The 22,478-nt window shown below is 41.9% G+C and overlaps 1 protein-coding gene across 3 annotated transcripts in view; it reads left to right on the top strand.

Annotated features, from left to right (window-relative positions):
* The window catches only part of LOC110975887 (uncharacterized), a 63,586-nt gene that overhangs the window by 27,343 nt on the left and 13,765 nt on the right, over positions 1-22,478 (top strand). For all 3 annotated transcript variants that reach the window (XM_022228752.2, XM_022228751.2, XM_087133788.1), the window contains 6 exons: positions 7,925-8,079; positions 13,669-13,771; positions 17,244-17,403; positions 18,295-18,399; positions 20,761-20,895; positions 22,145-22,264. In XM_022228752.2, coding sequence (XP_022084444.2) covers positions 7,925-8,079; positions 13,669-13,771; positions 17,244-17,403; positions 18,295-18,399; positions 20,761-20,895; positions 22,145-22,264 — 778 coding nt within the window. The remainder of the gene's footprint in view (positions 1-7,924; positions 8,080-13,668; positions 13,772-17,243; positions 17,404-18,294; positions 18,400-20,760; positions 20,896-22,144; positions 22,265-22,478) is intronic.

Below are 22,478 nucleotides of genomic sequence, written 5' to 3'. Positions count from 1 at the left end.
ATTTTGTGTAGATATGTGTTCATGATGGGACGCAGTTCTTCACTACAGTGGCTGTATCGGAGAATGAGTTGACTGCATTCGCTCACCTTTTCCCTGAGCAGTGTCACTTACATGTATTCCCTGTGATTTTTTTTTGTAACTTTCTAGAAAGATAATTTGAAATCTGGCCTTACAACAAGAAAAGCCGAGAGGCTCATCCGTTGGATTACTTGTTTGTTTTCACACAACTTATGACTTATTGATCACATAAGAGAAAAAAAAAACCTGTCGTAATTCTTGCGGAGAGCTGGCCATAATTTGTGGGGGAAAACTGACGGCCGTGGACATTTCCATAACAGGCTTCATGCTTCACTGAAGCACGCAGTCGTGCAATTAACAACATACAGTGGCAATGCTGGTTTCGTGGACATGCAATGCGTGGGCCTTAGCTAGCAGCCAGTGGCTGCTTCCCCGTGTGAGCGCTTTCGTAGCCAAACCTACAGGAAGGTGGGGAAATGTGGTTGGCATAAACTGCAATGGGTTATTTGGGTGACTTGGTCCACTTTTTCGACTGGTACATTGGGCAGTGCCGGTGTTCCTTTAACTCTTTGGTCTGAGCGTGAGTGTGTTTTGAATTAAGGACATCTCATCTGAATTCAGCCTCAGGGAAATGGAATTCGTATCAACTTTTGCAATGTCTGAATGTGCCCTACCTTGCCCAGTCTCAAGATATGGTACGCCTTAAAGAGTGCTAAGCGGGCGGAGATGCAGGCTCATCCTTTGGAGGAACACCTTGTCCAGTCTTGAGGCATATGCCTTAAGAGTGCTAAGCGGGCAGAGATGCCTAAGCGGTGTACAGTAACCGAACAAGATCAGGGGCCAATTTCATAGAGCTGCTTAAGCACAAAATCTGTTTAAGCAAGAAAATAACCTTGCTCAAAAAACAAAGGTTACCAGCTCAAACTCTATCTGATTGTCATGCTAACCAAAAGACAGCTAAATATGATTTCAAAATAATATACATCACATGGAATTTTGGCTGGTTACCTGATTTATCAAGCAAGGTTTTTTCGCACTTAAACAAATTTTGTGCTTAAGCAGCTTTATGAAATTGGCCCGTGGCAGGTATGGTGCTACCTTCCCCTCCTGAAAACTCCCTCTCAGTGATGTTGACAGAGAGAGATTGCCTTCTCTTGTTTCTTTCTGAAACATGCAGGAAGGGAACAAAAAAAGAGTGAGAGTAATAGTACAGACGTGCACGGACCAGAAATGGGCAGGGAAGTACAGTCCATGTACATGAACAACATTCACCATTTACCTGCGGGCAGAAATCCAGTTCTGGAGACAGATTCCCTTTCTGAGGCTTGGAAGTCGTGCGGCAGTTTAGTCAATCATGCGTCCATTACTGCTCTAATCACAAGCCAGGTTTATGAGTAACATCGGGATGAACTGTGACAAGGGACCACTTTGGGAAGTTATTTGTGGCTTGATGCTGGATGACTCAGTATCGGCCTTAAGAATCTGACTCCGATTGTGCTTGTGGGTACTAAAGTGCAGGGTAATCGGAAGGGATGCCATGACTGCTGTGGTACCACACCAACCCTTACGTCGCACACAGTCTTGAAGTTCACGTACAGTAAGTTTGCATTTTGGGCAAACCGCAAGGCCGTAAAAGAGACATTTAACATGGCATATATGGGTTTGAACATATCACTCATCTGGTGGCTGAATGCCAGTTGAATAAACATGGACCAGTCGGGTCCTTGTTGAAGAAGTCCAGTGACTTGTATATGTTCCACGAATCAGCATCACTTGCCCGTTAACCCTGACCTGCCCAAATCCTCCAAAAATCGTTAAAGAGGTTTTGGAGAACTTCGGGGGATGAAAGTTGTGTTCATTTTTATGTGGAGTCATTTGAGGACTTTGCAGGATTCAAGTTGCATCCTGCCAAAGAATGTTACATTAGGAATGGTCAAAGAAATATCCCGGCCAAAGAGGTAATTGAAGAAAAACTGTGCGAAAGTGTGCTTCCTGGCATTTTATTTTTCCCAATATCACAAATAAGCTTTCTAACACACACACTTGTGAAGGAACATGCAGCAGGCCATACTCTAGTCCACAGGTTCCAAACACCTACAGTACATGTAAGAAGGTGCATGTAATTGCAAAAACTGCACTGGAAGTACGGGGAGTCTTTAACATTGGACTCCCATTCACTGCACATGGACAGGTCGTACCACGGCAGTAATGGCTTTCTATGAAATCAAATTCAAGAAAATTGACAGTGTGGTCTGAGTATAGATTACAGTCTGAGTATCGAGTATTTTGATTTCAACTGTTGAGTATTCGAACAAAAGGTATCTGAAACTACCTGGGTGTAAATTTGCAGGACGTGGACGTACAGGAGTCAAAGTCTTGATTCCTCTGTCAAATGTTGGCACTGTAGCTTGCATACCCCTGGCACCTGTGTGGCCAACCACTTGTATTCTAATCATTCAATGCTCTTTGTCAACACAGCCTAGGTAGACAGGATTCTTACAGTACTGCCTTACATGTACGCTGGATCTCGGTGTCCCTTCAGGGAGTCTCAGGCTCGTACATGTACCTTATAATTAGGACAGTAACCATGGAATGGAGTGCGGTACATTGCAACATTCACTGATCACCAAAGTCAATCCGACATCTAGAGTTTTATAATCAAGTCAGTGGTTATGAAGGGTCGCCATGGGGTACATATCTGATCCAGACTTGGATTTGTGCCGTGTGATGGGCCATAGAGGATCCAATTTTTTTTTCTTAAAGGGGTTGGCCGTTATAAATATTGGAGTGTGGATTTTATTTTAGGGAGATCGGCAGACTGGGAGGAGGGAGGGAGGGAGGGCAACAGATACATGTAAATTACACCCTCTCCAAATCTATTTGTGATTTAAACAGTAACAGGAAAGGGCAATTTTGGGGGATTATTTCACTTGTTTTCCTTCCGTAAGTATGAAAAAAGCCCTTAAATTCAGCCTCACTCTTCGGAAGGGTCACATAAAGAAATTTACAATTTCTGGGGCTCCCTAAAAAAACTTTAGCTGCCCTTCCAGACAATTTGGTGACAGGTTTTTGAACAAAGGCAGAGATTAAATGACCTGACCAGTGAACCCAAATTTGCAATGTGGTATCCCGTTATCGAGAAGGAACTGGTACATTTAGGGGGATTTTCTCCCTGTTAAATTTGTTTGTAATCCCCATCGCTGGGCCGTTGGCAGCTTCCCCAGGTATTCTCCCTGGTGCGACAAAATTTGACATGTTTATGGGATACCGGCAGCAAGGGACGCACACGCGGACAGCCAGAGATGATCTGCCATGGCAAGGGTGAAATCGTAGCGCAATGATGTGTATGTAACCGTTTATGATATGATCACCTGGGATGCTTGGCCCTGCCCCTTTGGAATGCTCCTGTACATGTGCTAGCAAAGGTATGCACTGGAAATGTGAACAAGATCGGCTGGCTGGTGTATTTGCACTTTGCTTGTTGATGCAACCCTTCCTTCTTTAAAGTGTCCATGTAATGAATTTTCCTTTTGGAAGTACTTTTTTGTGCCCTTCTATCAAAAGTGTTTGATAACCTTTCGAGGTTGAGTGTAATGAAGCATGCTCTTGGTGTGTATAGTTATTGTAGTGCCTGCACGGGAGTTTTAATTTTTCTGGTATTACCTTGACGGACATGCAACTTTTCCTCCGATCAGCTGATTTCCTCATTTATCACTTCGCATTCATGCCATTGAAAATTGAAAAAGACTGTACAAAATCTTGTAAAGATTTGAAATTTCACTTGTTTTTGTCAAAGTCCCAGTTGTCTGCCTGCCTTGAGTTCGGAGGTTTTCCTTGATGTGTCAATTAAAAAAAACAACTCATATTTATTCATTCCAATTTTAATTCATGACATTTGGGGATCCACTCTTTTTTGGTATAGATGATTCGTTGACTTTGAACATGGTTATCTGCATTTGCAGCATGTAATTAAAATGTTTTTGAAGTGCTAGAAAATGGTGTTTAAACTCACAGTCGTGGAAGGGGGGGTTTGGTTCAGAAATACAGGGTACTGCATTGGATATGAATTGGGAACAGGAAGGTATTACCGTTATGCTGATTTTTTATAATTGGCATTTGTACGAGTAAGCTGGAAGTTATAGGTTAGAATCCTACTCGTGTAAGCTTGCTATTTCCTTGCAACTCTTGGATCACACTGAGAATAGTGTGAACGTGCACATTGGTGTAAGGGCGTAACGTACAATGTCGTCTCAACTTATTGTCCCAGGCATAAAGGGCAAGTATGGAAGGAGTTGGACAACATGAATTCTTTGAAATGTTGATGTGACAGGTGCAGAAAGCAAATAAACAAACTAAAGGCTGCTTCATACTTCGCAAAAGTAAAAACGAACATGAATTTGTGACATCAGATTAAACATTCGCATTGGGAATTCCTAAAGGTTGAACACATTTCAACTGTAATGAAATTTCGCCACAAATTTTCCGTGATGTCAAATTGGCCTCAATTTCGAACTCACGTTAAGTATGAACCGGCCTTCACACTTTCATGCTCACCGGGTGGGAAGTGTTTTCAAAAGTGGCATGTATTGCACAGTCCCGAGATTTCATTTCAAAGGGCCTTTATCCTCCTGGCTGTTTGAGCCTTGCTGTGTCCTCAAAATCAGTGTTACATAAATAGCACATGCACGCAACAATCAGAGTCCACGTGCTTGAATTTCACTTTCCAAATGGAAGTCGTGTACACTCTGGTTTTCTCAGACAACCTGCTCTGATGAATGGGTGAGGCTGTTGGTCTGACAGTTGGTTGGGGTGTTTCACAGGATGCCGTCCAACACTTCCTTGGTGTGTGTGTGTGCTTGCTCATAAGCATGGCAAGTCCCTGGTACCTGTCAAGTACCATGTTGCCATGGCAGAGAAGGGAATGTGTGAACTAAGACCTTGATATTGTGCTCAGGGTACAGATTCCTTTGATAGAGCATGTCCATGACATTTGGAAGGGAATAGGAATGTCCAATCCCGTGCGATCTGAGAAGTGGGGAAAATCACAGATTGTAAAACCATTGCTTGCCGGTGTCACTGGAGGATGGACGATTTTGCCTTTTTCCTCCAAATCCCGCCCTGATTTGGGTTTCTTTACACAGGGGAGCTTTGGGGGAATCAACCATACTGGGGTTTGGAAACCGAGAGCGCTTTAGGGGATGGTGTGCTCATGGGGAAGTTTTCACTGCTATTGCTGCAGCCTACTAAAAACTAAAAAGTTGTCCGATTTTAATCACCTTGATTTAAATTACCAATTTAAATTGCAATTTAAATCAAATGATTTTTTTAAATCAGATTTAAATTAATATTTTTAATTTTTGGGTGAAAAGGCAAAAAAAGTTTGAATTTTCGAATTTTTTTTCCTGATTGGAAACGTTTGCAGGTTTTGCACATTTTAAACAGCAAATCCCCCCTCTGAGAGCCTTCCAGTTCCTAGTATTAAAGAAGTATGAAAGCACACGTGTTACACAAAATCTGGGTCGGCAAGATTTTTATGTTCAATTCTGTCCACTTGTTTCGATTTAAATCAGTGTTTTGGATTCAGTAAGTGCATTTGATGCAAAGAATTTATAATCATGATTTAATTTTACTTCATTTAAATTGCCTGCTTCAGAGTTTAACTTCAGAGTGGGACCAGTAATACTCTATCAATATTTTGTGTGTGCCAAAAATCTCTAACATTAGATCTACTTTTGCCATCATGAATAAACTTTTTAATTTTATACGCTGTTGCATTATCCATGCAATGTTTGCAATTTTATTGTGTCTCTCCAAAACATCAGTTTTCAAAGTCTTTGTACGAAATTGGCTAAGACTGGTCAACTACATGTTGACCGCCATTGGACAGTTAATCATAACAAACAAAATGCACTATTTCATCACAAGGAGTGCTCAAGAGATCTCATGAAATACCTTTTTGTAGAAATGCCGTAATAAAAATGTTTCAAGTAAAACACAATGTCTTATAAACAACTTGGCTATTCATTCCCAAAACTCCAGAAGAAAGCGTTCGATAAGGGCAATGACTGCACATGAACACTAAGGGCACACAGCCTAATACAAGCAACTATGCAAGCATTAAATTTGATATTGTTTTCAGATCATACCGAGCACCAACGATGGCATGAATATTCAACTTCCTATACTGCAGTGCACAATGTTTTTAAGGATGCAGATTACCAGTGAAACATTGCAGCGATGATCATGGGGTACAAAGGGGGCTTATGGTTGTGAAACAGGTGGTGCGTAACAAGCATTCGCTGTGCTCTGGCTATGGACATACCGGTACCAGACATGCCATAAAGCGGCAATTGGCCAGATGTTATAGCCTGGGCAGTTTAAACTCCTGTGTCCTTCCTCCATGGCTTAACATGGTAAAGTACCGGCGCAGTATCAATGTACATCAACCTTTTACATCTCTACAAGCCTACATGTACTGTATTTTATTGAGATTAAAACGTTAGTTGTAAAAGCGTTACAGTCTAAAACCACTAAATCCATGCCCTTGATAAAGTGATCTTTAATCAAGCCTAAACTCTGTGGAGCTGGATCACAAACAAAATGAGACTGCTTTTTTGCACATAGAGCAAGGTAAAATGCCAGCGTTTCGTTCCCACATGTACACATGTAGCATGCAAAATAAATGCATGTACTGTTGTACATGGCATGTTTCTCACTCATTAGTACGCTGTACTAATAAGTACCCTGTTAATTAACAAATTCTTGTGAACTCTACTTTTGTCAAAACCTAGAGTTCGCTTTAATACCTGGTATGCACTTTATCCTTAGTATATGTCTCTGAAGGAAGAGCCTTCTCTGAGGGGACATGGACATGGACTGGTCCATATGTAGGCGTGATACTGCATGCATTTCACTAAGGCTAAGACATAGCGGTTTGTGAATTTAATCAAATTACTTGATTTTGAAAGTTTACACTGTAGACTTTAATAAATCAAATTCGGCATTGATAGAAATGGTTTTACCTTAAAAGAGAAATGAAAAGCAAAGCAAAGGAGTGAAAGAAGAAATAAACAGTTTCTGCTGGCAGCCTTCCCTGAGCTTTCATTTTCAGCTTTGCTCCATTTATAATGGAAGCGTGCATAGATGAATATGTCAGGTAGGAGAGTGTGTTACACCTTAGGCTATGTCGGATTCATCTGAATATTGGCAGGTCATGTAGCCCTAATAATACGAACTCATTATGTATGTGACGAGATATGGGAACATGCATGCTAAATTAATTTCAGCCTGACCACTAAGCCATTTTACAAACACGTCGATTCAATGGACGAAATGCACAGACATGTATTGGTATGCGTAATAAAAAACCTTTCCCCGTTCAACGTTGGGATCAGTAAATGTCTCCAAATTGATAGATGGCGGTTGAAAGAAGTCTCGACAAGCAAGCAATATGTATATTTTGTGGCCAGTTATGATCAGCACTGGTGGAAGTTGAAAGCACATGTGTACATGTACATGTAGGAGGAATAAAGTCATCTCAGTGAGCGTGACTCAAATGTCAAATGTTGGGCATCGTAGTGGACTGCGCCTTGAAATTTATTTGTATTCAAGTGTGTGACTTGTCTTTGGTTTAAATTTGTATTGCCACAACAAAAACATAGTGCATAACAATTTGGACTGAAAGTTGTTGATTGTTGCTGAGCTAATTTCTCTGCTTAGCAGGCTGCAAACTCAACCCCAGGACCAATTTCTGGAGAGCAGCTACACCATGAAAGTTAAGCTAAAGCATTAGCAAGGAAACTGTTTGCTCACCAGCCAAACATCATAGATATACATGTATATTCCCATGGACTGGTTCTCATCTAATTTGTGCTTGTTTAAAGCCATATTTGTTGTCTTCTTTCAGCCATGTGAGCTGCACCACCACCCGAGAGGATCCCTATGATGTGGAGGACATTCCGCCGGTGGAGAGGGAAGTAACGCTTGTCCGGGACAAGATGCTGGGGTTTGGCTTCATCGCCGGCAGCGAGAAACCTGTGGTGGTCAGATCGGTCACTGAAGGTGGGTACAGTCCTGTAATTGGGATTTGCTTGTTTCCAAATCTCCCCCTTGCCTGTGGACTAAATGTAAGTCAGCAATCAAAAACACAAGTCAGTAGTGCAGTTACACTATGGGCAGGTAATGCACAAGCATTACATGCCTCATTGACTAATATGGTGTCCTTATTTGCCAAATGTGTGACCTCTTCATGTTTATGGACGTGAGTGTAGTGTCATCACAGTCATGGTATCCCTGTGATTAGTTCATTATGTTTATGCTAAACGGCAATACTTCCATCTCCTCTCGTAGAACAAGACTTTTCATTGAGTTAGAAGTCCCAAATTGGAGTGGGGTGGGATCGATGAAGTACCGTTGTGTAGCAAGTCATTTTGGCTGCTTTGGGAGGTGGTTGATGTGAAAAGGGGTACTCGGACATCTGTGGTGAAAGGTACCCAAGCTCGATGACATCTCTTTAACAGACAGTAGGGAATGCAGGTGGCGCTCTTTATGTTAGCAAGATTTCAGATGTTTTGGTGGTGTTAGTGAAGGATGTCATGAAAAAGGGGTGCTTGTTGCAAAATGATGGGAGGGAAAATATATATTTTTTATATATTTTTATGCTGTGCCGCCATAAAGCCAGAGATGGAGATTCAGAAACTCTCATTCTAGAAAACTCATAATGGTAGTTTAATTGGGGAATGACTTTGGTTGGCCAGCCAAAATTTTCTATCGCTTACTTTTGAAAAAAAAAAAAAAAAAAAAGCTTGAAATTTCCTTTCCTAATATGTCAAAATGGTTCTGGAAAGATGAGCCCAAGGCCTACCCCTGGTATGGTCTCTCTGTGTTGACTACTATATTGAATTGGAACTGATTTAGAAAGAAAAAAAGGAATTGCGCCTCGTTATCACTTAGGGTAATTATCTTGAAGTGCCTTCACACATTGTGGGCCACCTGCTCTCCGGCTCCAAACTTGTGATTTTTATAAGTATATGTATTATAAATACTGAATATTGAATGCCAGCATTAATGCAGTGTTCAGGTAATGACGTCTTCGAAAGGTAATAACCGATCTCCAAACTTTAGAAAGAAATTTGATGGTTTGCCCGGTGGAGGAAGCCTGTGTGCTCAAAACATTTAGCCTTGCAGGGCCCAATTTCATGGAGCTACATGTATTTAACAGTTAGTGGAAAAGTCATGCTTACTGCAGCAGAAAATTTTGCTTGTAGGCATTATTTCATAGCATTGCTTGGTGTGCTTGTGCTTATGCATACATACGCACGCACGGAGATTCCCATTATTACCGGTACATGTACATCGCCAAGTTAAGCACATATTTCTCCGAGCTAAGCGTGCCTTCTTCTGTGCTTACTGCTCTGATAGAGCCTCTGTAAGCGTAAAATCATGTGCTTTGCAGTGCCGTGACATTGGGCCCAGTTCGCTTCCGAATCTCACCCAGAAATTGAAAATTTCACAAGTCCAAATGATGTCATCTGAAGCTGCTCATTTCCCAGAACTTAGACTTCATGTAATGATGTTTGATAGAATCAAGAACTGAAGTCAAGGGGATAGAAGAACATTATGCCAGTCATTGCTGAGTGGAACATCCCTTATTGTTCAGGGGAAGAAATTGATTATATTTAAAGGTCATCGAGAGTGTTATTCTTTTGTCAAACTAGTGCACGCAATTTTGCTGTGAAACGGATTGCCACATTCATACATGTATGCTAATATACTTTACCTCTCTCAGTTTTCCTGCTTTTTTAATGTTCCAAACGGTGAAATTGAAGTTTCATCTTTCGGTTCGGGAAAATTAGGTAGCCAGGTCCGGAGGGGAAAAGAGTTCTGTTTTGCTTTTTAACTGAAGTAGCATTGTGCTTAAAGTATTGTATACCGGTATACATGTGAGTGTACCTTGGGAGTCTACCTGTACAATGGTCAAATTACAAATTTTGGAAAGCAGATTTTGAAAAAAATGCGGGCATCCCAGTTCCAAATTCTGATACTAAAACCACAATCCTTTTCCAAGTCTGCCCATCATAGGGCTTTTGTGGATTTCTCGTCCTTGCCATTTTGTTTAGCCATGGTAGTCTTATACTGGGGTAGGTTACCAATTAGCTGTTCTCTCAAGTGTACCCTGGAGAAGACAAGGAAGAAATGTTCAGTTTGAAAGGTGGGAGGAACTCCCCTCAATAAATATTCCGAGAAAAACTCAAGAAGTCAGGCAAGGAACTGGACATCTATTTCACGTCAACCTGGGTTAGATTCCAACTCTGACCGTAGAGATAAAATGCGTACATGGAACTACATGTACATGTAGCTGCCCCAATTTTGCTCTGCAGTTTCCCCCAAAGTGGCGAGAATTACTGCAGATTAGGATGTTGATAGACTTGTGGATTATGGACATTTTCTTGACAAATTGCCGAGAGAGTCGACATTTTGCAGTGCTCCCGGTACTGCTTGCCGTTGACACACCCTTGACTATTGAAGTGGACATTCATTTTATTCTGCATTTGTAGAAAAGTAGAAATGGAATTGAGGAGTTCAAGCTCAGAATAGAAGTCTACATACCGGTAGGCATTTTTTTTTTTTCTTAAGAACTGTCCAAATTGAATACAGAGGAAGAAGAGAAAGTCGGAGAGGTGAATAGAAATTAACAAGATCAGTACACAGTCGGATGTTTGGCCAGCGAAGCAGGCTCCGTGCGCATTGTGTGCCTGCCCCAAACGATCCGTGTAATGAGCCATCCGGACTCTGACATTCATAGGATGAATTCTCTGCGAAAAGACGACCGGGGAGCCTCAGAATCGGAGCCCGCCTACGTGTGTCACGCTCGGCAAACAAGGCATTGCCGCCGTCGGCTTTGTGTGGTAACACCAGCCCGACGGGCAAGGGACACATCTTGGCACAATGAGAGGAAGTGGTCTGCAGTCACGGACATGACTGAGCTGCATAGGTTGCCAAGCTTAGTAGCTTGCTAGATTCTTTGATTAGTAGTGACATTAATCTTATTATTTTTCTCTTAATATTAACGACTTGTCTTGGAAATGCAATGCTGCAAATACTGATCGGTTAGAGCTAAAAATTAACAGCCTGTACAGTACATCGAGCCAAATCTTCTCTAACATTTGAGCACTCATTTAAAGATGTTACAACACTGACAGGTGGGCTCCTACATGTAATTGTTTTGAGGTGGACTTTTGCTTTCATTTCCTTGAAGCCAGCTACTTTTTATACCCAGAAAGGCTTGTTATGTTTATCATTTGAGCAGATATGCACCGTGAACATGCTGCACCTTAAATACTCTGCATTGCTTGGATTGGGGGCACACTGGAGTACTTTATGTTGGATTTGTCAATTTAGTAAACATCCCTAAAGTTCTTAATGTGCATCACTTGAGCAGAAAAATTGGAACTCAATACTAATCTCAAAGTGCTTCACAATAAGACATGCACTACCCCCTGTTTAACAGGCCAAAATATTCAAGTTCGAACTTGAAGTTCTAGATCTTCTTATTTGGTTCTCTACCTGAACAGAGAGTCATTTAAACTGCTGGGAGAGATGACCTATGGTGGTAAAATTGTCTTGCCCAGGGACACAAGCACCTTAATCCTTATGTGGGATTGATCTTTGTACCACCTCACACACGTTGTGCCCTATGGCTCTGCGAAACTTTGCCAAAAGTTGCAAGTGCTGTATAATGTCAGACAGCAGCGTTTCTTGAGTGCTTGCTCAGCATGTCCATTGCATACATGGAGGTGTACATGTGCATATACATGTACCATTGACGCATATCCTGATAAGATTACGTACACATTGTGCATTCTCAAAGAAACTTCTTGATTGGAAAATACATCGCCAGAAAATACAGGTATACATGTATGTTCCGTCCTTGGATTTTTGGTCTGCTGCTGATGAAGGAACAAATAGACATCTTGTACATCTTATAAGTGCTTTTATGCACCGTCTGGAAAGATAACAGGTTTCCATTCACACCTGATTTGTTCAAGGTTCTTAGATTATACCTCATTGTACAGGGGCGGATCCAGGAATTTTTCCAGGGGGGAGAGGGGCCAGGCCGGAGATTTTTTTTTTTAATCTCATTTTTGCAGACAACTGGAAATGATGATGAAACATTTTACGGTACAGGGCCAACATTTTTACAATGGTATTAGTGCACTTACTTTAATTATTTTTATTATTTTCCCTTTTTTCAAGATGTATTTTTGCGTTGGGGAGATGTTAATTATATATAACAGGTTTTGCCCTTACCCAACGTATATTAATAAGCACTGTATGCTGAGCATACAGTGCTTATTAATATACGTTGGGTAAGGGCAAAACCTGTTATATATAATTATTTTCCCTATCATTACTTTTTTCTATTTTTGTCTCAGAGCGGAGGGGGGTTCAGTCCCCTATGCCTGTTGTACTGAAAGCAAATAGCTTGTCCTCTGCATGCCGTGTCCTTCATTTTCTTCTATTTCAAGATACATGTAATGACTTACCGGTACCAAGTTCTTTGGCGCATGTGTGGTGTAAAGTCTAAGCCCTTAGATGACTGGTTTGCATTGCGTATCTCACTTTACTGAAAGCAAGCCGGTAGCTTGCCCACTGGTTGCTGTGTCCCTCCTGTTGTTTTCTTCCCAAGAAAATGACAGAACAAGTTGTTTGTTGTTTGTGGGGTGTAAGATCTAGAAGTAATGATTAAAACATTTGCTGGTGCGGCACCATCTGTGTGGTGCAAATTTGCTGGCCAGCCGCTGGCAGGAGCAGCGATCAAAGCATCCGGAGAAGTGATGTTTGCTTCCCCATGTTATGACCGAGGCTGGATGTATTATGTGCGCTTGAGGAAGTTACTGGCTAGCGGCTGTGACCACCACCTGTAGACATGTGTGGTACTCCTAGCCATGGCCAGTTGATCTGGGCTTAGGCTGTTAAACCCTGAGGCTGGCGGTTTCAGTCCCATCTGGCGAAACCCTCAAGGTTTTCTGTGTAATTGGTGCTGTGAAAACAGTCAACATGATTATTTGGACACAGCATAGCAGTGATCGGAAGTTCCATGTGCTTATAAACGGTTGAAAAATTGCCAGTCGTACAGAATAGACGGTATCTGGAAATTCTCCTGAACAGATGCTGACACGTTCAGTCTACCATTACTGGGGGCCTTCCTGTTGATCATGCGTTGGGACTTTCCATCTGTGCAGTCGACAAATTGTCCTTTCTGTAATTATTAATTTGATCATTGGGATGTACCCTACATCGTATATGTATGTAAATGCAGATGCTATACAAACTGAACACTAAGGGTTGACAATGAAAATTCCTACTTAGATGGTACTTTTCAGCCAAGCGAAATGTCTTTTTTCAATTTGTCAGTAGCACCTATGAAGGTCCCCTCTCCAAGAGAGTGCTGTTGTTGGCACCTGTAACTGGACTGAGTGATACTTCTGGCCTCACATTGGCTCAATTTATTTTGCTTTTTGCCATGTGTTTCAAAATAATTCCCCAAACAAGTAACCTCTTCCCACCCCTTTGTGTTGCAGGCAAGCCTTGTTGTGAATTGATTACCAGTTGGTGATTATCGGTTATTGATCAATGTTTTGCTTCCAGGGGGTCCGTCAGTGGGCAAGCTACTGCCCGGGGATAAAATCCTGCGACTGAACGGTGAAGACGTCATGATGAAGGACGGACCCTACATCATTGAAAGAATAAGGTAAGCCCGTATCCAACAGAGGCTTTGCGTGGTAGTCATCTTGCAGGGCAGTTCTTTGGTTCCACAGGGAAACCTCCTTTGTGCAAATCCTGTGGAACTAAAGCACTGGCCTGCAAGATGGCAGCCCTGCAAGCCCTCTAGATGGACTTGCAGAGCTGTGTCCACTATCAGCAGTGTTCCCTGTATTTTCTGCAACAGGCAAAGACTTTGACCTACAGTGTACATCTAGCTCTAGACACACAATATGAACAAGCCTCGTTTGTGTGGCTCCAGATATTCTCGACTTTTTATCTCTGGTAGTATTTTAACCTTTGACCTTACCATTACACAAAGTCTTATACCTTGCACATACTTGTGGGTGGGCATGCACGTCATGCGTGTTATGTGACAAAACAAAATTTCCTCAGAGCTTCTGAAAATTGTATTGATTGCCACAGCATTGTATTGCAGAGAAATTTATTGAATGCAACTTTGCCTCCTTAATGCAGTGGGTTTCTTTTTCTAGTCTGAACATTATTGTGCTGGAATGAAATCAGAAAATGCTGTTTTTTCAGAAAGGAGAAAAGGGAGAGATGGCTTCTCTGTAATAATGAACAAATTGTTCAACAAAATTAATATTGCATGTCTGTGGTACAACAAAATGACTTCCCATTAAATGCTAAAGAACAAACGTTTACTTGATACAAATGAAAACTCACCCCGTAGGACTGAAACCGGGGACAATGACCAATTCCAGTGAAATTTATCAAGTGGAATATATCCAGCTTTCGTAGGTTTCCACAAGGAGTGTTTGTTCTTTTCAACTACCAGTATTTCAGTCCAAGTTCATGGAGATTTATCGTTGTGTAGTCCTCAGTTTCAATTTTTGGAAATAAAAGAGTACATGTACATGTGTGTGTAAAAGAGAGCAAAGCTACATGTGTGTCTAGATCACTTGACTATGGCTTTGAATTTATGGGAGTCTAAAGTAGTGGCTGCAACCACTTCCCACTGAGTTGTGTGCAAACTGTAGCCACAGCCAAGTGTTTCAGACTTAGCCATAGCTTGGGCATCTCCGTCCTTGGGCCATTGAGTTGGCTTTGGTCTTGCAGCACTGCAGTATCCCATGCAGATCCTAACCCAGCCCAGATGACTCTCTGGCCTGTGGAGGTTGTCTGTAAAGGGGATACTGACATATGATGGAGAGGGCTCCAAACACAAGGACCTTGTCGCTCTAAGTGACTGCTGTAGACCTCTAATTGGTCCATTTTGTACACACACGGCCTACACATTCCTTACTTTCTGTGCAATGAGCACTCCATCTGGCACTGGGCGTTCCATCCTGCATTGAATTAAACAATCTGTTGCCTGCATAAAGGAGATGCTTCCGTTGTACATGTAAGCATTTGATGGCATGAAACGTATTTCACGGCCGTTGTAATTAAGCGTAGATTTGGAAAACCAAAATGCATTGAAGTTGTTCACTGAAAAGGACTTGTTGACAGAAAAGAAGTCACAAGATCTTTCCTGGGGATGAAATATTGTTTTTCCTCATGCTGCCTGTTGACCAGTAATAATCTGTTAAGTACAGTCGCGGCGATGCAGCAATCCTTAATTGCGGATGAAAGAATTTTGTTGACAGGATGAAATATTCCTCCCCCTACATTGATTTGTTCATTCGTCACATTGATACAGCATCAGCACTGCGAAATACATGTACATTTTCACAAAAGTATGTAGCAGTGGTTGCATAGAATGAAATGCAATTAATGGTCATTGTAATTAAGCACAGATTTTAGACCTGTTCTGCAAATGGACCTAATTTGAAACTGCTACAGCAAATAAAGGCAAAGGTTGTAGGCGGTGATGTTTCTTACGGTATCCTGTCGAGTTGTTCTTCCTAAAACCACCACAGGGGCTATTTACTGCATGGCCGGTGCACTACATGTCTTCATGTACATGTAGGTGTAGCTGTCAGTTTGAGTGGCAGTGTTATCGTGTAACCGCACAGTTCGAAAGTTAGTGCACAGAGCGGCAAAGCCATTGGTTACACTGTGTTGCTGTCCTCATAGGTCTCTATGCTGCAGCATTTTGTTCTGTTGAATTTTGCAGAGTGGTTAGACGAAACTCAACGAGGATGCAAGGGTAAAAAAAAAAGAAGAAAAACTACACAGAAAGGTTATTTGCAACTTTGAGTTCACTCTCTCGGACAATTTGTGGTTGTTTATTCCATTTTGAAATAAAAATGATTTTGTAACCTGCTGAAAAAATTCTGGAAATGGAAATGACACTTGAGAAATGTGACCTTTAAGGATTCTGCCTGTGTCCAGCCTTTATTGCAACCTCCCCACGATCCCACAACCTCTCGCTGGCAGAGCACACAGTGGACTGTCCTGTCATCATAATGGGCTGGCTTCATAAGAGGAAATCAATGTTGCTTTGGCGAAACTGTCCATCAGCTGTTCAAAGACCTTTTCCCTTCCTCCCGCTGAGTGTGGTACTGCTAGAGGAAAGTCCTCTCTAGAAACCACAAGTGTCTGGAGTGGTTCAGTAGAGCTTATGGGGTTTGGTCACTCGTTTCAAAAGTGCATTTGATTTTTCTTTTCTTCTAATTGGAAAGTACCATTTTGTGCAGGGTAGGATCGGCTCTGATGGTGTAGTTGGTGAGCATTGTTGGGTGGATACAAATTCTGTTCATAAATTTCAGAAGTGAAAAACCATGTCCCCCTAAAATTTACAAAGGTGTTAAAACTAGAATGAATATTGTGCCATACAAATAACAGATGATGTGTCGACAGACAAGTACATGTTGCTGTCCACCAAAACCTTACTCCAACCACTAAAATATATACAACCCCTCCCCTTTAAAAAAAATTAACAAACACAAGTTATAATGACACTGACTTCAGTGGTAGGTAAATTGTAAAAAATTAAATCTCCACAAAATATTGTAAAAATGAAGTGCTGACAAATATAGGTTTTATGTTCAACTTAAACTAATTTTTTTTCCATTGCAGTATTTACATTTTTTAATCTTAAGCTTCTTTAGTGGTACATAGTGGTGTAAGTAATTACTAAAATTTGAATTACTTGGCATTGAATGTCCAACCTGGTCCTACATTTACATTGAATTTGAACGGACCGTGGCAACAGTAAGCAGGAAGTCCCTAGTTCGAATCCCACCCAAGAGGTAAGCTCATGAATGGGCCCCGTGAAACAGCATTAAGCACTTGAAATAATGTGCTCCTGTGGAATAAAGCAAAAATCCCAGTACTGGAAAGGGATAGGGCATTAGGTCTTGAACAAATTGAAATATGACATAAATGTAAAGAGAGGGTTGTAGAGCCAGAAGACAAGTCTCGTTTCCAAGACTTGATGTGACCAGACCGCTAAACCTTTCGAAGAGCTGGATTTTCCAATTCAGTTTAGGTGTGCCGCAAACCCTGTAGAGGATGTTACTGATGTTTCGTTTGCCATTGCATGGATGCTGCAGGCAATCGTCGGAGGTGATCCGGTTGACGGTCATCCAGCCCCACATCGACAAGACGGGCCTCAAGTCCTCCTTCCTCAGCGCCAACAAGAAGCAGAAGCTGAAGACCAAGCCCTCCCGGGTTCGCTTTGCCGACAACATCAAGGCTGCCGCCGTGGCCCCGGTGAGTGGCTCCCTGACCCCTCAGACACCCGAGAAAATGTTGGTTGTTTTCAAAGATGGAGATTGTATTCAAGTTCGGGTTGGGCGTATATAAAATCAGTCTTGATGTTGTTTTCCCATACCTTACACCGACAGTCCCTCAACTCATCATTCCCTGCCTTTTTATTATTTTTACCAGAGCTTTACATTATTGGGAATGGCTATATAATATTGAAATGTGATTTATGCCACTAAAATCAAGAGTTTTGAAATAAAATCTTAATTTCTGAAAGTGCATTGCAGAATTTGTACATGTAGTTGCCTTTTAAATTTTTTTTTTTTAATTTAACCAGATATTGAAATAAAATATAAAACATGCGAGGACACCGAGGTCATGAGCTGTTAAGGGCTGTGGAAATTTTTTTTAAACTTAAGTTCAGGTGTACACTGTTGAAATTGCATTAAGTACTATTATCAGTGCAGAATGAAACTGCTTGAATGGCAGGGGCTTGGCTCCATCGCTCCCTCCCACAGTAGGTTACTAGTGGTCTGTCAAAATAATGCGGGAAATGGTGTGAAAATGTTACACATTTCACAACAGTTTCTTGCTTATAGCTAACAGTAATTTCAGCGATGAAGCTCTCCACATTTGTAGAGAATTTCAGGGAACCAGCTACATGTACCGGTACTTCGACAAGCCACACCAACGACTTGACCAGAATCCCCCTTTAAGAGTACCGGGCCGATGTCTGTTGATTCTGCCCATGGCAGCTCTGACTTTATCAGCAACTGCAGGCGACTCATTGCAATGTTTGGAGAGTTCAAGCGTCCGTGTATCCTGCGATGAATTATTGATCTCATGCTCAGTACATAAGATCTTTGAATTAGTGATCCCCCCCTTTCTCGTCCGCAGGGAAAATCATCGCCGAGCCTTGTCTACCTTCCAAGTGTCCTTAAGGTGTACCTGGAGAATGGCCAGACCAAGTCCTTCAAGTATGATAACAAGACAACTGTCAAGGTAGAATCTCCTCTCCCATTCTCTCTATGTCTTGGATTACTGATCAATAGATAATATGTGATAAAGGTTTGTGAGGGAACACTCTTGTCTATATTGTATCTCATAATTTTCTGATTGAAAACCAAATGAAGTAGACTTCAGTATGTGTATCCTCACTGGTTTTTTTTATGCATTGCTATCAGCAGCAGTCCTGAATTTTACAAAAGGTTATGTTGCAGTAGAGCTCTCTTTTATGATACCTCATTCAAACAGTGTGTACGTACTTTGATGATTAATGGTTCTACTTTAGTGTGATTTACTTTGTATGTTCTGGGAATCTGCTATGAGTGAAGGAAATGAAACAGTCAAGCAGCCAGTTGAAAAGCGGAGAGGCCATTAAGATGAGATGAAATATGTGTGACTTGATCTTGCAAATCAGGGTTTAAGGGCAGTTCATTTGCTCTCAGTTTCCATATGGAGGAGTGTGCCTGCTCCTCATTTTGATGTACAGTGGAATGCCGCCATAACGAACACAACGGAGTCCACGCTAAATGTTCGGTACAGCGGTCGTTTGGTATAGGGAAATAAACTGCTGAATATTTCGTTGCCAAGTTGAATAGCGCTCTCTCTTGTCTAACTAAAGTGCACCCTCTTTTGATACTATGATCCGCTGTTTTCGTGATGTTTTGCCGTTGCATTCACGTTTGAAGTTTCTGGAAATGTATCTGTAAATTATTTTTGTTTTTTCATGAAATCTTGAGTTACAAAGTTGATATTTAGTTTATCCTAAAAGTCGTGAAGCTACCACTCAGGATCGATCTCTGATGCATGCTGTGGCGAATCTCGGTTGATTTGCAACTACATAATGTTCGGTAGGTTTTATGCACAAAATATTGGGAGCCAAGGACAATGTTCGGTACAGCCGAATGTTCAGTGTAGCGGTGTTCGTTACAGCGATGTCCCACTGTATCACACCGTTTGATATCCTGATGGAAATGTAGGGAGATGTGCCACTTCACGTATTACTGTAATGTTTAGAATATACACGTAAGCTGTAGCTTATACATTGATCGTCACGCTCAAAAATGTCTCTTTGGCTTATACATCGGGCGGCCTTTATATACGGCAGACTTTGAAGGATGAAATCCGTCACAAAAGCTGCCCCCGAGCCACACATACCACGTGCTGGCGGCGCAGTCATGTTTACGTTGGTTGCTGTGTACATCTGATGCATTGAACCTTGGAGAATAAATAAAAAATTGGAGTTGTCTGGATTTTGAGTTTTTAAATGGAATTCTCCAAGCCATGGAGTCATGAAACACATACGCGTACATGAAATATGTAGAACGTAATCATAAACTTTACTTGCTCTGCTGTGATGGCACCATATTAGTGATTATATTTCCATGTTTTATTCATTCTCATGATGTATTTTTTGCATACAAATAATCATTTTACTGAGTTTTTTATATTGCTGTTACCTAAGGGTTTCTTTCTACTGCTAAATGAAAATGAACCACTTAAATGAGATGTGTACCTGGTACCCTCGCGTAGCAAATCTTGTCTTTTTGCCAATTGTGTTCAGCATGACACGCCACAGAATATCAAACTTGTTTACACTTGGGTTTTCTAATGACATCACTTTCCATGGTCAGGTGGTTATGGGGAAGAGTCAGGGATTTCTCCTGCAAATTGTTCAGCACTACACAGCCATTCTGCTTGTACATGTACATGTGATGAAGTAAACTGGAGGTTTTATGGAGACATTTTTGCACACGAAGCTATGACTTTTCTTTGTTTTTTACAACTGGATCGTCTGAACTTGCAATGATTTTCTGCACTTTTGAAAAAGGGAACTGAAAGCAGCAATTTTCAATGGGTTATCAGTTATCCCGGCGCATGTATGTTTATTATGCGCTGGAGGGCATACTGCCTTCATATATAAAGATTTCTGTCAGTGGTATTTTACCCTCAAGGGATCTACTTGCGCTCATGGAATAAACGGTGCATGTTGGTGGTAGTTCAGGTTGGAGATTGCATGCGTGTGAGTTGGCATATGGCCGCATGAATGAGCCAGACCTTGCATACGCGAATTGCTATTCCAAATGACCATGAGCACGCTTCACGTCAGGCTAGCCCTGTTGAAAAGCTGAACTTGTTCGTTGGGTGGCTGTTGTTCCGTCCACGAACAAAGCAACTTGTCGAAGCGGACCCCTAATCAGATTTGGGAGGAGGGCATTCAGAATCCCCTCAACCCCCACCAGCCTTACCTGAGCAAAATGCAGCATTGAGAAGATGGCCTGTCTGGAAAGACAAAGTCTCTGACGATCCACGTCTGTTACTGAGCGGGTTCTGGGTCTGGTTTGTCTTCTCGCCTTGTAGGAAGTGCTGAGGAACCTCAAGGAGAAACTGGCCTTGAAGAGCATGGAGCACTTCTCCCTGGTGGTGCACAGCATGGAGGACTCGGCGCGATTCCGCAAGTTCACCATCCTCCAGGAAGATGAAACACTGACCCAGGTAACTTACCGATAGCACCGACAGGAAAACTATCTCTTCCCAGTGGAAGCAGAACATTCTTCCTCTGCTGCTTAGGTTATTCAGATTTTACAAATTAGCCAGAGTTTTAGCTACATGTACGTTTTTGGAGTCACTTCATGTTGAATACGGTGCTGCATATAATTTTTTTTCTCGCACTGCTCTGGCAATCTGCTTGCTTTTCAAACAGTTGCCATGTGGTGAGAGTAGCAATTGACAGCTCTAACGAGAGGTGTTTCACAAGAGATCCGTCAGACTGAATGTTGGTATTTTACATGTAAAAGTCTCCTCAGTTTTGACAGGGTGTTTTCAGAAGGGAACAGATTGATGACTCTGTATTCTGTTTAATAACGTATACATTTTTGCCCCTAAGTTCTTTTCCTGGAATTGTAAATGCAGAACGGTGATTTGAGGCATTGAGGCATTCTCGTATGAGGCTCAAAGTTGCTTGTCAGGCTCATCTCATGGGTAGCTCCAGGCTTTGACAGAATCTGTCCCACTCTTAACGTATGCCCTAACTAAGGATCATTACCTGCCATGCCAGGACACACAAGCCTCCCCTTTGGACAGTGACCAAAATGGGTTTGAAAGTGCTTAAAAAACGGAATACTTTCTATGCAGGTTGAGTTTGTAAACACTATATGCACACACACTGTCCACGTTAGTGCAAGCCACACAATGGGCACCGATGCTAGGCCTTGCTTTGTATCATCAGACATACGTGTATGTTGTTTGCATTTGTTTGGGAGGTGAGCCATATTTCCTCCGACTGTGTGGACGTGTGGCTGATGACAGTTTTCGTCTGATCACATGCGCATATTTTTGCTCATGCTTTCTGTAAATGTTAACAAATTCTTCCTGCTGCATGCAGATGGGTGTCTGATCATTCCAGGCCATGAAGATCATGTCTGTCTGGCAAGTTCTTTAATACACTGTAGAATAACCAAACACGAAAGGGTGGAGTAATAAAAGACATTTGTGCAGGCAGTTGGCATAGTCATCAGAGCAGGTATCAGTCTATCCGATTAGGCCAAGTTTACCAACTGTGATATGGCCGTAGCCTCACTGGCCATACTGCTCCCCATGGCCTCAATCGTCGGGGTGGATTATGGTGGTTTGCAAAGTCATGAATGGGGACTGGATCTTAGTCCTAAACCCGCTTTGTAACATTTTGGTCCAATTAGAATCTTCTTGTTAGAGCTAACACTTACCTATCTCGATCCATCCTCAGATTGCCAGCAGGCCTGGTAGTCAAAACTGGAAGTGCCTTCTCCGAGTGACCTTTGCCCCCCAAGATGCCTACGACCTCCTCAGCAAGGACCCCAAAGCCTTTGATTACTTCTACCTGCAAGTAAGTCGCTCGAGGAGGAGTCAGGTTGATGGAAGCTGTAAAGATAGTAGGATTTCATGTTATGACCCCACGGTTCCTGATTACTAGGAATAAAACAATGGATTCCTCTTCAGTGCCCATTGTACTGTAAGCCAGCAAGCCTGGGGAAACCAGCAGGAAGGAGACACGGAAGCTATCATCAGTTCTAGTCATGTCCATCTGGGGGAAAACCCGG

The sequence above is a fragment of the Acanthaster planci genome, linkage group LG02 (assembly GCF_054643075.1).
Source record: "Acanthaster planci isolate LZ-2023a linkage group LG02, COTS_SCS, whole genome shotgun sequence".
Classification (NCBI taxonomy): Eukaryota; Metazoa; Echinodermata; class Asteroidea; order Valvatida; family Acanthasteridae; genus Acanthaster; species Acanthaster planci.
The sequence above is the reverse complement of the archived record's forward strand: the minus strand, read 5'-3'. Positions and strand labels throughout refer to the sequence as shown.